This window comes from Lepisosteus oculatus, chromosome 10 (genome assembly GCF_040954835.1).
Source record: "Lepisosteus oculatus isolate fLepOcu1 chromosome 10, fLepOcu1.hap2, whole genome shotgun sequence".
NCBI lineage: Eukaryota > Metazoa > Chordata > Actinopteri > Semionotiformes > Lepisosteidae > Lepisosteus > Lepisosteus oculatus.
Window position 1 is genome coordinate 7,788,413 of NC_090705.1, and position 12,331 is coordinate 7,800,743.

Consider the following 12,331-nt stretch of genomic DNA (forward strand, 5'->3'; position numbering starts at 1 on the left):
TAAGAGCCTGGCCCCTAATCACAAACATCGCGGCACCTTCTTCATAAACACGGCCGCTCTGCATGGCCTGCTCCAGACGTTAACATAAAAATGTGAGGGTGGTTGGGTGTTTTGTTTTTTGGGGTTGTTGTTGTTGTTGTTGTTGTGGTGGTGGTGGTTTCCTTTTGTCCGACGAACTTTCCACAAGTGGAATCAGATCTGGACGTGTTGAAGAGAAGGAGAGGCCAGGAGACGATCCAGGTAAAAGCTGACGAAGCTCTTCCGAATCGGAGGTGTAGAGCAAGCATAGCTGAACGAAACTCGGAGCTGCTTTGTTTTAGACCTTTAGTTGGTGACAGACGCAATTTTTTTCTGCTAAAAGCTTTGTAATATGTCCCTCAAAGTGTCTTCATATCTAGTCAAGTGCCGAAAAACGTTCAGCAGTAGGATAGGCTTCTAGGTAAGAACATGGAATTGATCAGTAATTTCCACTCACTCCTTAATTTATTTTTTTCCATTGGCAAATGCAGGTATATTTACTTTGTTGAGAAATCTAATTATATAATGAATATTAATAGCTATGAACTCTGTTGCGCTGTGTTAATTGGTCTGGACAGCCTTCAGGATGGTTCCAGATTCCTTCTGTGGTTTGTGTTTAAATAAGAATTGAAAAAAATGCCTAAAGTTTGCATTACCCAATTATTCTACTGCTTCCTTTTAAGGCACAAAAAAATCATACTGTAGTAAAGATATTCATGTAAGGAAACTCTTTGAGTGTATGTCTATAAACTTCCTTTCGCTCATCGTCCCCAAACAGCCAACATTTTAGGGCAGAACAACGCTCAGTTTTCCCCACAGTTTTTGTATAAAAGACAAAGCATGAACACATGAACAAGGAAGAATTACATCTGCTACTGTAAGCTGCAGTATCACTAAACTAAAATGAACATCTGGTAGCAACGACACTCGAGCTCCCCTGCTATTTCCATGCAATATAAAGCACAGGATATTTCAAGTCTCCCATGTGTACAGTACTGTATATTAAAAACTTCACTGGCATGTGTGTTTATGAGGTAAATGTCATAAAAACAACAGACAATTAAAAACTCAATATTTGACTTTTTTAGGCTGTGTAAAGGAAAGAAATCTTAAAGATTAATTCACAAAAATTTACAAGCTACAGGAACTGAGAAGGTACAGGTTAGAACTGCAACCAGTAGGTGGAGGGAGTTGCTTATTTTACACACATTAATTCCATGCTGGGTTTGTATTTATTTGTTGTTCTTGTTATTCATTTCCGGGGCTTGTGTGACTGCACAAACAATGTGATGATTTTCATTTCATTTCTGCAACTAAATAACTTGAAGAATATGAAGAACATAAGAATGTAAGAAGCATTATCCCCCATTTATCTAATAACCCTTTTAACATAGAACTTTTCTGTTAACGATCCATGTGTGCTAGCTCTAGTGCGGAAGTTATTAAATTGATCATCACAATAGCAAACACCATGCAATCCCAGAGAAGTGGCTTCAGCAGACCTACTGAGCATGCTCAGGGAAGCCATCTTGGATCTCTCCACCAGACAGTTACATTATTCCGCAATTCTTGGAATGATTATTACCAGATGGGAGGAGAATAAAACTCTCACAATTGATAACGATATCCCTGACGTTTAACAATGGAGTGGAACAACCATTGCCTGTTATTAACGCCTTCTTTTATTTACGTCATTAAGTGATCCCTGAAAAGTCAAATGCTAATCTTTAATAAAAATAGTGAATATACAAAAATAACAATACAGATGAGACTGTTTTAGTCCCGTCTTGTATTACATTACTGTCCCAGAGGGATAAAGCACAAGCAAACTGCTGGTGATAGCAGTTCTGTGACATGCTCACTTTTAACACTGGACCTTTCAAGGACAAACTTATAAAGGCTTGAGTAACTGATGAGACATGAAGTAACAGGATTTAGCCAGCTTACGTGAAGTGATTGAGCCAAATGTCAGACAGATGTGCTCAGATGATTTAGGAGAGACGGACTAGACAGCAGAGTGTTGATATTGTTCACTCAAGGACAGCATGAAAGTTGAATAATTGGGAAAGACTCACAGACCGCTAAGCCAGTGTGAGGCCTGGAAACAGATGACCTTGGAAGGAATAGCAAGGTCATGATGATGAATCTGACATTTAATATGAATGCCAAAATAAAATTTAAAATTTAACACTGCACTGCTTGTGCCTTCACTTAATGGATGTTGTTATACAAAAGCACCGTGATTACACTCACTTGGCCTCAACTCATAAAAGAATGTATTATATTTCAACTCCTTCTGTGTAAGCCTTAGGTCGGTTTTCTTTTTGAGTAAACAGAATATTTGAGGCAAATGAAACCCAACTGCCTGAAATTCTGAAACATAAGCAAAGGGACCCTTATCTTTAAGTGACACAAGCAATTATCTTTTTTTTTCCTCCTCAGAATGGAAAACGTGATACCAGAGGCATTTCATTTTAAGGATAAAGAGCACCCTTCTAATCTTCTCTCACAGCTGGACGGTTTAAGACAAGAGAGGATCCTCACTGACGTACTTCTGTGTACAGGTGACCGAGAAATTCCCTGCCACAGAATTGTTCTGGTTTCTGGCAGCCCTTATTTTAGGGCCATGTTTTGCGGCGATTTCAAAGAGAGCCAACAGGCCAAGATAAGCATGAGGGGCATTGCTTCAGATGTTCTGAGCAGTATCATCGACTACGTCTACACAGGTTGCATTGTCATCACTATGGAGCTGGTCCTGCCACTGATGCAGGCAGCGTCCATGCTGCAGTACCCCCGGCTTTTCGACGCCTGCTCCGCATTCCTGCAAGAGCAGCTGAGCCCGGACAACTGCCTCAGCATGATCCGGCTGTCGGAGATCCTGCACTGCGAGAGCCTGAGAGCGAAGGCGAGGGAGGTGGCGGTGTGCAGCTTCTCGGACGTGACCGCCTCGGAGGACTTCCGAGAGCTCTCCCTGTCCGAGCTGGAGGGCTACCTGGGAGACGACCGGCTGTGCGCGGAAGAGGAGCAGGTTTTCGAGACCCTGTTGGCCTGGATCCACCACGACCCCTTCTCCCGGAAGGGCGCCATCCACAACCTGTTCCAGAAGGTGCGGCTGCGGCACGTCCACCCGACCTACCTCTTCCAGTTCATCGCCAACGACCCGCTCATCCAGGCCTCCCCGCTCTGCACGGACATCATCGAGTCCGTGAGAAGGCTCATGTTCTCCGTGAGCGCCAAGTGCGCGAGGGAGCTGAGGCCCCAGTGGGCTGCCCCCCGCCGCTACCCCTGCCAGGAGATGCTGGTGGTCGTCGCCGGCCGGAAGAACAATCAGCAGACGAGCCGGGAGGCCCTGCTGTACGACGACAGGACCCGGCGCTGGCAGTGGCTCGCCAAGCTTCCCCTCCGCCTCTACAAAGCCTCCTTTGCGTGCCTTCACGGCATCCTCTACGTCCTGGGTGGCCTGGTGGTCAACGGGCGGGACAGCGCGGTCAGCTCCAGCGTCTACACCTTCTCCCTCAAGTCCAACCAGTGGAGGGCGGCGGACCCCATGCTGAAGCCGTGCTACGCCCACCAGAGCGTCTCCTATCTGAACTTCATCTTCGTGCTCGGAGGCATCGGGCCGGGCAGGCAGGTTTCGAGTTCTGTGGAGAGATACAACAGCATGTTCAATCTCTGGGAGGTCGTGGCCCCCCTGCCCACAGCTGTGCTGCACCCGGCGGTGGCAGCTGCAGACCAAAGGATCTATGTCTTTGGGGGAGAAGATGTGATGCAGAATCCAGCCAGGCTGATACAGGTAAAAGCTGAATAATGGGTCCAGATGGGTTTGGCTTGGACCATTAGTGATATACGAGTATATGCATTGGCGAGAACTTCCAAGTGTTGCGATTGCTCTGGCATTGCTCTATGTGCGTGCTTACCTCACGTACCTTTTATTGTGCTGGCCGAATGAAGTTAGGGAAGTCACACGGTATTGAGACGATTCCATTTGCTCACCAAGAAAAGCTCCTGTTGCTCCGGCATTTGATTTCTAAACGGCAGCCAAGCACACCTCAAGCTCAAAGAAATGTCCGAGGCTGACAGGCTAGAAGATCTCAATCTTTTTAGCACTGAACAGAGAAGACTATCAAGGGGGGCTTGATTCAAGTCTTCAAAATCTTCAAAGGTAATGACAAAGTGGGCCCTTTGAATATATTCAGAATCGAGAGGAAAGCATGAATCGGAGATCACAAACTGTGATTGATTGGCTGCTAAATACAAAATGAACCAGATTGATTGAATGACGTGTTTTTTGCAAACTTTCTTATGTTTTTTGATTGTTACAGTTTAAACTGCAGAGTTTAAAGGGGAGCTGCAATGCTATTTTCTTATTTCAGGGTTAGAAAGAATCATCATTGATGAGTACATTTTAAACTGCAATAAAATTAAAATGTCCATAGTGACTTGCAGAACCTCCAATTTACATCACAAAATAGACAAAATCCCCAGGTATGATTTCGAATGTCTGGTGAGGTGATGCAGCCCTTTTACATTGTAAACAAACAGACTTGTGTATACAGCTCTTTAAATCCAACAGAAATATTGCTTTGGATTTTGAGATGTGCATCGAGATCCCGTTAGGCGAGGCGAAATGTGTGCTTCACAACCTGTACTTACTCGCTCGTGCATCACATTAGTCATTACAGGGACTAGTGAGCAGGAAGGGCCGCCTTATGCTGCAATTCATGGGAACTCAAATGCAAGTTTGCGACAACATGGCGACTTGCAGTACTTTTACAAACTTCACGATTTAGTGCTTAATTCCAAATTTGTAATTTTTTTAATGTAACTTCAGTGAATTTATTTTGTTACTGAGATTTCATAACCAGTCTGAGAAGTTGGGACTGCAGTTCCCCTTTAAAGAAGTTACGTTATGTAATAAAAAGCCATTGTGAGACAATGCTTTGTTCTTTATTTTCATTACAGGTTTATCACATTTCTAGAAATATGTGGTCCAGGCTGGAAACCAGAATGGTGAAGAATGTATGTGCTCCTGCAGCTGTGATTGAAGACAAAATCTATATAATTGGAGGTAAGTAACTGATGTTTCATTGAAGCCAGTGAATAGAAGATATACTAACAATCCATAACAAAAACAGCTGCAGAATCCAACCTCCTGATATTTAACCTCTTTACACATTATTTCTGAACATAAAAAAGTATTTCTGAAAATCCTGAAATTGCACTGATATACTGTAGCTTAAAGAGTTTTCAGAGATTTAGTGCCACATAGTAGCTGTTCAAAACTGAAGATAAGCTGAACTCTAGGATCCTTTTGTCTCCAGTATGAGTTTGAGTATTTGCTGGTCTTTCTCTGTGACTCACATTCTTCAAATGGCAGCATGCAGCTGGCTCATTGCTACTAGGGTAAGGCATGGGATTAGGCAGCAGGCAGCACCTACAGGTGTGCGGTACCATCAGTGAAGGACTCGTCCAATCAGCACTGGACTTCCCAGTGTGCAACACTGTGGAGCTTGTGAGGCCTCGGAAAGTCGGCTCAGGGAGGGGGCAGGTCGGAGGAACCTGTCTGCTCTTCTTCCTTTGCCCTGTGTGGGCATAGGGCTTTGTAGCCGTGGACTGAGGTGCGAGGACAACATTTCTGAATTTCACATTTTCGATTTCGAATTGTGTGGGTAAACTATGTCATGTACAAAATCTTTTAAAATACTTTAATTCTTCATTTTTTTAAATTGAGTGAAGGTGTAAATGAACTTCACCTGAGTAAAGGATACTTTTTGGTAATTGTGCATTAATATCACTGTCCATAGTCTTTATAGTACTGATATACTGTATGCAAATGAATGAACCATTCAGAATTATTTTTCTTAATTATGATGTTTTTAGCCATAGGTTTAATAGTTCAGAATCAGAGCAGTTGACTCTTATTTCTGTGTCTATTATTTTTATTATTTGTTATTATTATTTTATTATATATTATTATTTTATTATTATATTATTATAGTCTATTATGTTTTTCCTCGACAGGTTACACAAGAAGGATGGTAGCCTATGACATTAAAACAAACAAATTTGTCAAATGTGCACAAATGAGGGAAAGGAGAATGCACCATGGAGCCACAGTGATCGACAGTAAGCTGTATGTGACCGGGGGGCGCTACATCAACAATCACAATGTCATAGAGGACTCTGATTGCTTTGAATCCTATGACCCCAATACAGATTTGTGGACCTCCAAAGGAACACTGCCTTATAAGCTGTTTGACCATGGCTCCCTTCCACTGATCTGCGTGACAAACAAAGGGGACCCACCTTAACTTTTCTTGCATAGAAAAAATCTGCCTGTAGACTGGCTGTTTGAAAAATTAAACAGCAGCTGATTTTCAGAACTGGTTAGTTCCTTCTTGATTTTGGCATTTTTTTATAGATCTGTTTACCTTTGTGTATTTTGTGGGTTTTCTGTTCTTTTCTTCTGAATTCCTTGCTTTCTTGGGGTAAAAACAATCAGATTTACAGTACTGTATGCCTGAAGTGAAAATACTTTTTTCTTTGGGAAATTGGTAACACATTGTCTGGAGAGAATATACCGGAGAGAGTACAATTATTTAAACGTATTCACGAGTTATTTCTACATCCCGTTCCTTTCTGAAGGGAGGTTTTGGTTTTGGTGACAGACTTGTAGAAATCCTTTTGAGAATTGAATCTCACACTAACTAATCCTCAGGTTGAAAGGGTGCACTGTGTACAGCCTTCTCATCTCTTTATTATCAAACGGATTTCTTAATAGATAGTTAAATGTTTGAAGCTGAAGTTTTGAAGTTTTTTCCAAATTCCAGAGTGTTTTGCTGTAGTCTTTGAGCACCTCAAACTATATCTTTTTTTAGACTACACAGAATTTGTGTGACACAAACATTCAATATTTCAACATTTAGTAAGCCTTTTTAACAAAATACATTCCTTTGCCCTGTTTTCTTTGCCAGCAGTCCCACATTTACTTTAGACAAAAATGTATCTCCTGGATCAAATTCATCTCTGCTAGCCTCTGCCTGTAATAACACTGCTTTTCTTCCCTGTCCATCATATTTGCTTTTATGCCTCTTACTATCTGTAGAAAATGGTGTGTAAAAACTTCAGGCTGTGCACATTTTTACTTCTTAAACTTCTATGCCTGTTTAATAACAAAAGCAATACATACTACCTAGAATACAAATGATGTACTCTTACTCTTAGCACACCTCCAAAACAAAAATCCAATCTGTCAAGTAGTTTATTCACAGAACTGAAGAAGGTTTGTTCTTATTCTGGGCAGCTGTATTATGGGCCCTGAGTGACATCCTCAAAAGTATAAAGTCAAAATATCCATGTTGTAATCATCAAGTGACAACTACTACAGGTCACTTGCCTTCGACCTTTCCTCCTGTTTTTGTGTGCCAAGTTCTGTGGTAGTGGCCTCCGGTTTGGCAGCTTTCTTCAGCTAAAGGTGCGTCTGTTTTTTGTTTCAACATTTTGTTGAGAACATACTGGCAATCAAAAGTTCTAGTTCATCTCCCTGTAAAGGCAGTGCTTTTGTCTAACACTTCTGCTACATTTGGTTAGTCTCTGAATGGTTTTCCAGAAAGAAGGTTTGCCTGATATCAGCACAGAACTGGTATGTGTATTTATGTGAAATGTTTTAAATGCAATGCACACTTCAGTATACTGTACAGAACCAGGTGCACAAATGAAAAATGGAAGATGGAACAAGATCTTTTTACCAAAGGTTGTGGGAGTATGGAAAAAGCTACTCAGCCAAGTTGTACAGTGGTTTCTTTCAAGATATTGCCGTATGAGACCCTTGGATTAGGGATCAAATAGCCTTTACCATGATGATCTAGATGAGCTAGATCGTCCTCTCGTTCTCATCTTTCTTATGTTCTTAGTTTTGCCGACTCTTCGGCAGAGTACTGTAATTACTGCAATAACAGCCCTGAAACCTGTTATTTCACTGCTCTGAGAAGCTGCACAAGCATCATCATAAAGCTGTTTAAACACTGACGTCTGTATTGTTGGTGTGCACAAACCCTGCTCTAAACCTGTTATTGTGAAACATTTCAGGATGTATCCACTTGAGCTCTTTGTTGCAATGACTGTGGGGTTCCTTCATATGCAACTGGTTTTTAACACTATAAATCTGACTCCTGTGTCATCTCAACCCTGTAAACTCAATTCATTTACATGTGTGTATCATTTCCCTATATATTTTATAAATAATTGCAAAAGATTTTTGTATTATTTATGATTTAAAGAAATAAAGAGGATATAAAATATATTTGGATCCTAATTTTCTATCTTATTGATTGTTTGGGGTGCAATTATTATCTTCATAGTTTCTTTATGTTTCAGGCTACATCTCACATAGAACAAAAGAGAATAACACAACAAGGGGAATATGGGAGTGTTGGGGTTCCCATCCCTATATTGGGGACACTTGTGCCTCCTAGCTTTCATTCCAGCTGAGCTATTCCAGTGCTAACTGCTGACTTTCATTGTCCTATTTGCTTGTTTAGACTTTAAATGTCTTGCTGCACACAATCCCAAGCTTCACAACTGTCCCACTTACGATTCATATGTTTTCAAAACCATCAGTATACAGATATTTATACTGTCTCAGCTCAGCATCCTTACCTTTATTATCATCTACAATTTCATCATAATACACAGACCCCAGCTTTCAACTGACGCTATATTTGCCCCCACTTGTTCAATGGTGCATCACATTATAGCATGGCTTCATCATGTGACCCCAGCTCAGCTGGTTAAAGGCACAACAAAACAGTCTACCGACCACAGGCCAACATGCCTGGGCATGCAGTTGTCAGTACAATATTGTGTGTCCAGACCAGTGCCCCGTCATTTTGCACCCTGGCAAAAAAGGCGCAGCACTCTACTTAGTCAAAGGCAAAGAATTTAAATCAAGGATGTTATGCTAGAATTGTATAATAATCTAGTAAGGCCCGGTTTGAATATTGTGTGTAATTTTGGTCACCATGTTATAGAAACGGTATTGCTGCTTTGGAATAACTCCAGGGAAAAGCCACCTGATACATTCTGGGGTTTAAAGGATTATCCGACAGTGACGGGCTGGAATACAGTCCAATACAGGGTCACGGAGGAACTGGAGCCCATCACAGCAAAAAAACAGGAGCAAGGCAGGGTTCATCCTGGATGGGACACCAATCCACCACAGGGCACACAGAAACACTCACACCAGCACCAGTTTCCTCACAAGTCAATTAACCAACCAGCATGTCTTTGGACTGTGAGAGGAAACCAGAGCACCTGGGAGAAACCCACATGAACATGGGAGAACATGCAAACTCCACACAGAATTGAATCCAGGGCACCAGTGCTGCAAAGTAGAAATGCTAACTACTATGTCACTTTGCCACCTCAACTCTTCTATCAGTTACCCCCAATCAATGTAAATTATCATTAATTAATCAATGTTTTGCTTTTCAATAACACATAAATACAACATTGCCTGCCACATAAGACATGATTTTGTATGTTTGGGGTTTGTATGAACTGGTTCAACTCAGACTCTCAAGTGTACAGTATATCATTCACATCTCAAGTTGACTGGTAAGGTCAAGATTTTCAACATTTGTTTTGCTTCTTTCACAGCAAAACATTCAGTGCACTTGAAAAAATAGACAGAAAATGAGCTGCCTGTTTTAAAGTTACAAACGGTATCACAGAATAGCTAAAGGGGGATTTATTTGGCTTCCCAGGGCTCATAAAATGTTTTAAAATGTATTTCCTTGTTTTGTTTGGCACACTATCGAGCATTTTTCACTTATTTTGCAGTTACCACTGTAATGTCTAATATTTAGACAGGAAAGGACTGTTTATCACACAAACAACAGTGTTCTATAATACAACTTTTGCAATGAGGTCATATCAACCCTGTAGTCAAATGAGCTAATAAATCATTGTAGACTAATCTAAACTGATTTCTATCCAATAGAAACCCAATTTACCCAATAACCATCATTCATATAATTTGAAGGTTGGGTACAATATTAATAAAAGAGGTTTCCCGCCTTGTGATAACTCAGAAACAAACTGTTTTTGAACATCAGTACTTTAAACACGTTGATAACTCAGTGTACTCTTCTTTAGGGACATACAGTAGCAGTTTCAGATGACAGTACAGTAAGCATGGGTATCTTATCAACATTTCCTTGGAATCCACGCTGAACAGACAGTTCGTTCTTATCGGTGGCAAAAGCTACTGATGAAAGAGAAAAGAGTGGGGAGGTCAAGAGCTATAGGTGATCCCAGTTTATTTTGGGAAGCAAACTGGGAGCAGCTTGTATCACATGTGCATCATGTGGCTGTGCGAGTTGCCACAGAGGCTCACAGATGTGGTTACAAGAGCTGTGGACTGGTCCAGTCGAGGAGGGGCAGATGATGAAATTATACACAGAGTAACAGCAACAGGTGGGCTTTGCAGTGACATGTGTTTTGTCAGCTGTTCTCTGTGACCAATGAAACAACAAAAAACATAAAGAGACATGCGCTAGGTATGTGAAAATGTGCTTGGAACAGGGGACGTGAGAATATTTTCGGAGACTGTGTTTATTTTTACTTAAAGCTCTGATTTGTTGTGCCTCACTGCCTCTTCCGACATCCAGCTACTACCCAACACCAAGCGCTGGCAGAAGTACAGTACGCAGACTAGGAAATTCCCACATGCAATTTCACAGAGTCACACTGCAAGAACTGTCCCGACGATAACACAGAGATAGAGAAGCGGCCTGCATGATAAGCAAAGGAGAAATTGCATCCCATGTCAGCAAAGTAAAAATCATGCTTTTAATTAGTGAACAGCTTTCTTTAATTAGCTTGTGTCACAACTCTTGTTCGGTAGGGACATGAGGTCGGGGAGGCCAGAGAATGCATGTGGATCATGTTAGCCAAGTCTGTCCTTCGGATGAGACGTAAAACCGAGGTCCTGACTCTCTGTGGTCATTAAAAATCCCAGGGTGTTTCTCGAAAAGAGTAGGGGTGTACCCCGGCGTCCTGGCCAATTTTCCCATCGGCCTTTATCAATCATAGCCTCCTAACAATCCCGCTCTATAAATTGGCTTAATTACTCTGCTCTCCTCCCCACTGATTGCTGATGTGTGGTGAGCGTTCTAGCGCACTATGGCTGCCGTCGCATCATCCAGGTGGATGCTGCACATTGGTGGTGGTGGAGGGGAGTCCCCATTGCCTGTAAAGCGCTTTGAGTGGAGTGTCCAGAAAAGCGCTATATAAATGTAAGCAATTATTATTATTATTATTATTATTATTATTATTATTATTAAGAAAATAGCAGTCAGCTAATCCTGATATCAGGACAGAATCTGAAGCCACACTGCAAAGTACATGAAAGTCCTTCATCTTCGAAAGATGACAAGCATTAGTGAATCCTGGCACAGCACATACCCAGAAAAAGCACAATATGTCAGGAGGTAAATCATTTCATTCTCACAATGCCTCACAATCCGGCATCCTCTCCATGACTGCACTGTGGTACCCTAAAGTCTGTGCGAAAAGTGTATTTCTTATACTCATTTCCCCTGAGAAACATTCAGTCAATAATTAAGAAAAAAAGTGTAGTTTCCATTCACACTTTTAGGAATGCTGTTGCCTGACTGAGAGATCAAAGTGATATTCCGTTCCTTAATTCTAAACACAAAATAAAATCCAAACATTAAATGTCACGGGCCTAATTACACCAGTCTTTGCCTGAGTGTCTCCAGGCAGTCACACAGATGATTCTGAGTGTCAGAGCAGGACGTTCCCCCTCACTCTTCATTCATCTGACGCAAATACGGAATAGCCTTGATCTAACCGGGAGACAGAATAAAAATCAAAGAAAAACACAAAAGACATGAACTATAAAAATGTAGATAAGTACTCCCATCTGACCTTGTTAAGTAAACAGATAGAGCGCATCATCCATTCATTTTCTAACCGCGTTATCCAATTCAGGGTCGTTGGAGAGTTAGAGCCTATCCCAACAAGCAACGGGCGCAAGGCAGGATACACCCTGGACGGGACGCCAGTCCATCACTGGACACACAGCATGCACTCACACCAGGGACAGTTCTCCCAGGAGCCAATGAACCTGCCTGTATATCTTTGGACACAGGGAGAATATACAAACTCCACACAAACAGTACCCCAGCCCGGAACTAAACCCAGGGCCCCAGTGCTATGAGGCAAGAATGCCAAACAAGGCGTCACTGTACCGACCATCTCATGTTTTAGAGAACAAAAATCAGCGTTT

General features: G+C 41.8%; 1 protein-coding gene across 1 annotated transcript; it reads left to right on the forward strand.

Annotated features, from left to right (window-relative positions):
* Window positions 1-7: 7 nt before the first annotated feature.
* Window positions 8-8,326, forward strand: klhl38a (kelch-like family member 38a). Its single transcript, XM_006636116.3, has 4 exons — window positions 8-240; window positions 2,461-3,811; window positions 4,981-5,086; window positions 6,040-8,326. Exons 2-4 carry the CDS (start codon window positions 2,462-2,464, stop codon window positions 6,327-6,329), a joined length of 1,746 nt encoding a protein of 581 aa, XP_006636179.3. The 5' UTR covers window positions 8-240; window position 2,461; the 3' UTR covers window positions 6,330-8,326.
* Window positions 8,327-12,331: the final 4,005 nt, after the last annotated feature.

What these genes read in the sequence shown, in the direction of transcription:
- klhl38a (XM_006636116.3), top strand. Translation starts at nt 2,462, where the DNA reads ATGGAAAACGTGATACCAGAGGCATTTCATTTTAAGGATAAAGAGCAC. An exon ending in ATCCAGCCAGGCTGATACAG is followed by an intron (nt 3,812 to 4,980) that starts GTAAAAGCTGAA and finishes TTTTCATTACAG; the next exon opens with GTTTATCACATTTCTAGAAA. An exon ending in CAAAATCTATATAATTGGAG is followed by an intron (nt 5,087 to 6,039) that starts GTAAGTAACTGA and finishes TTTCCTCGACAG; the next exon opens with GTTACACAAGAAGGATGGTA.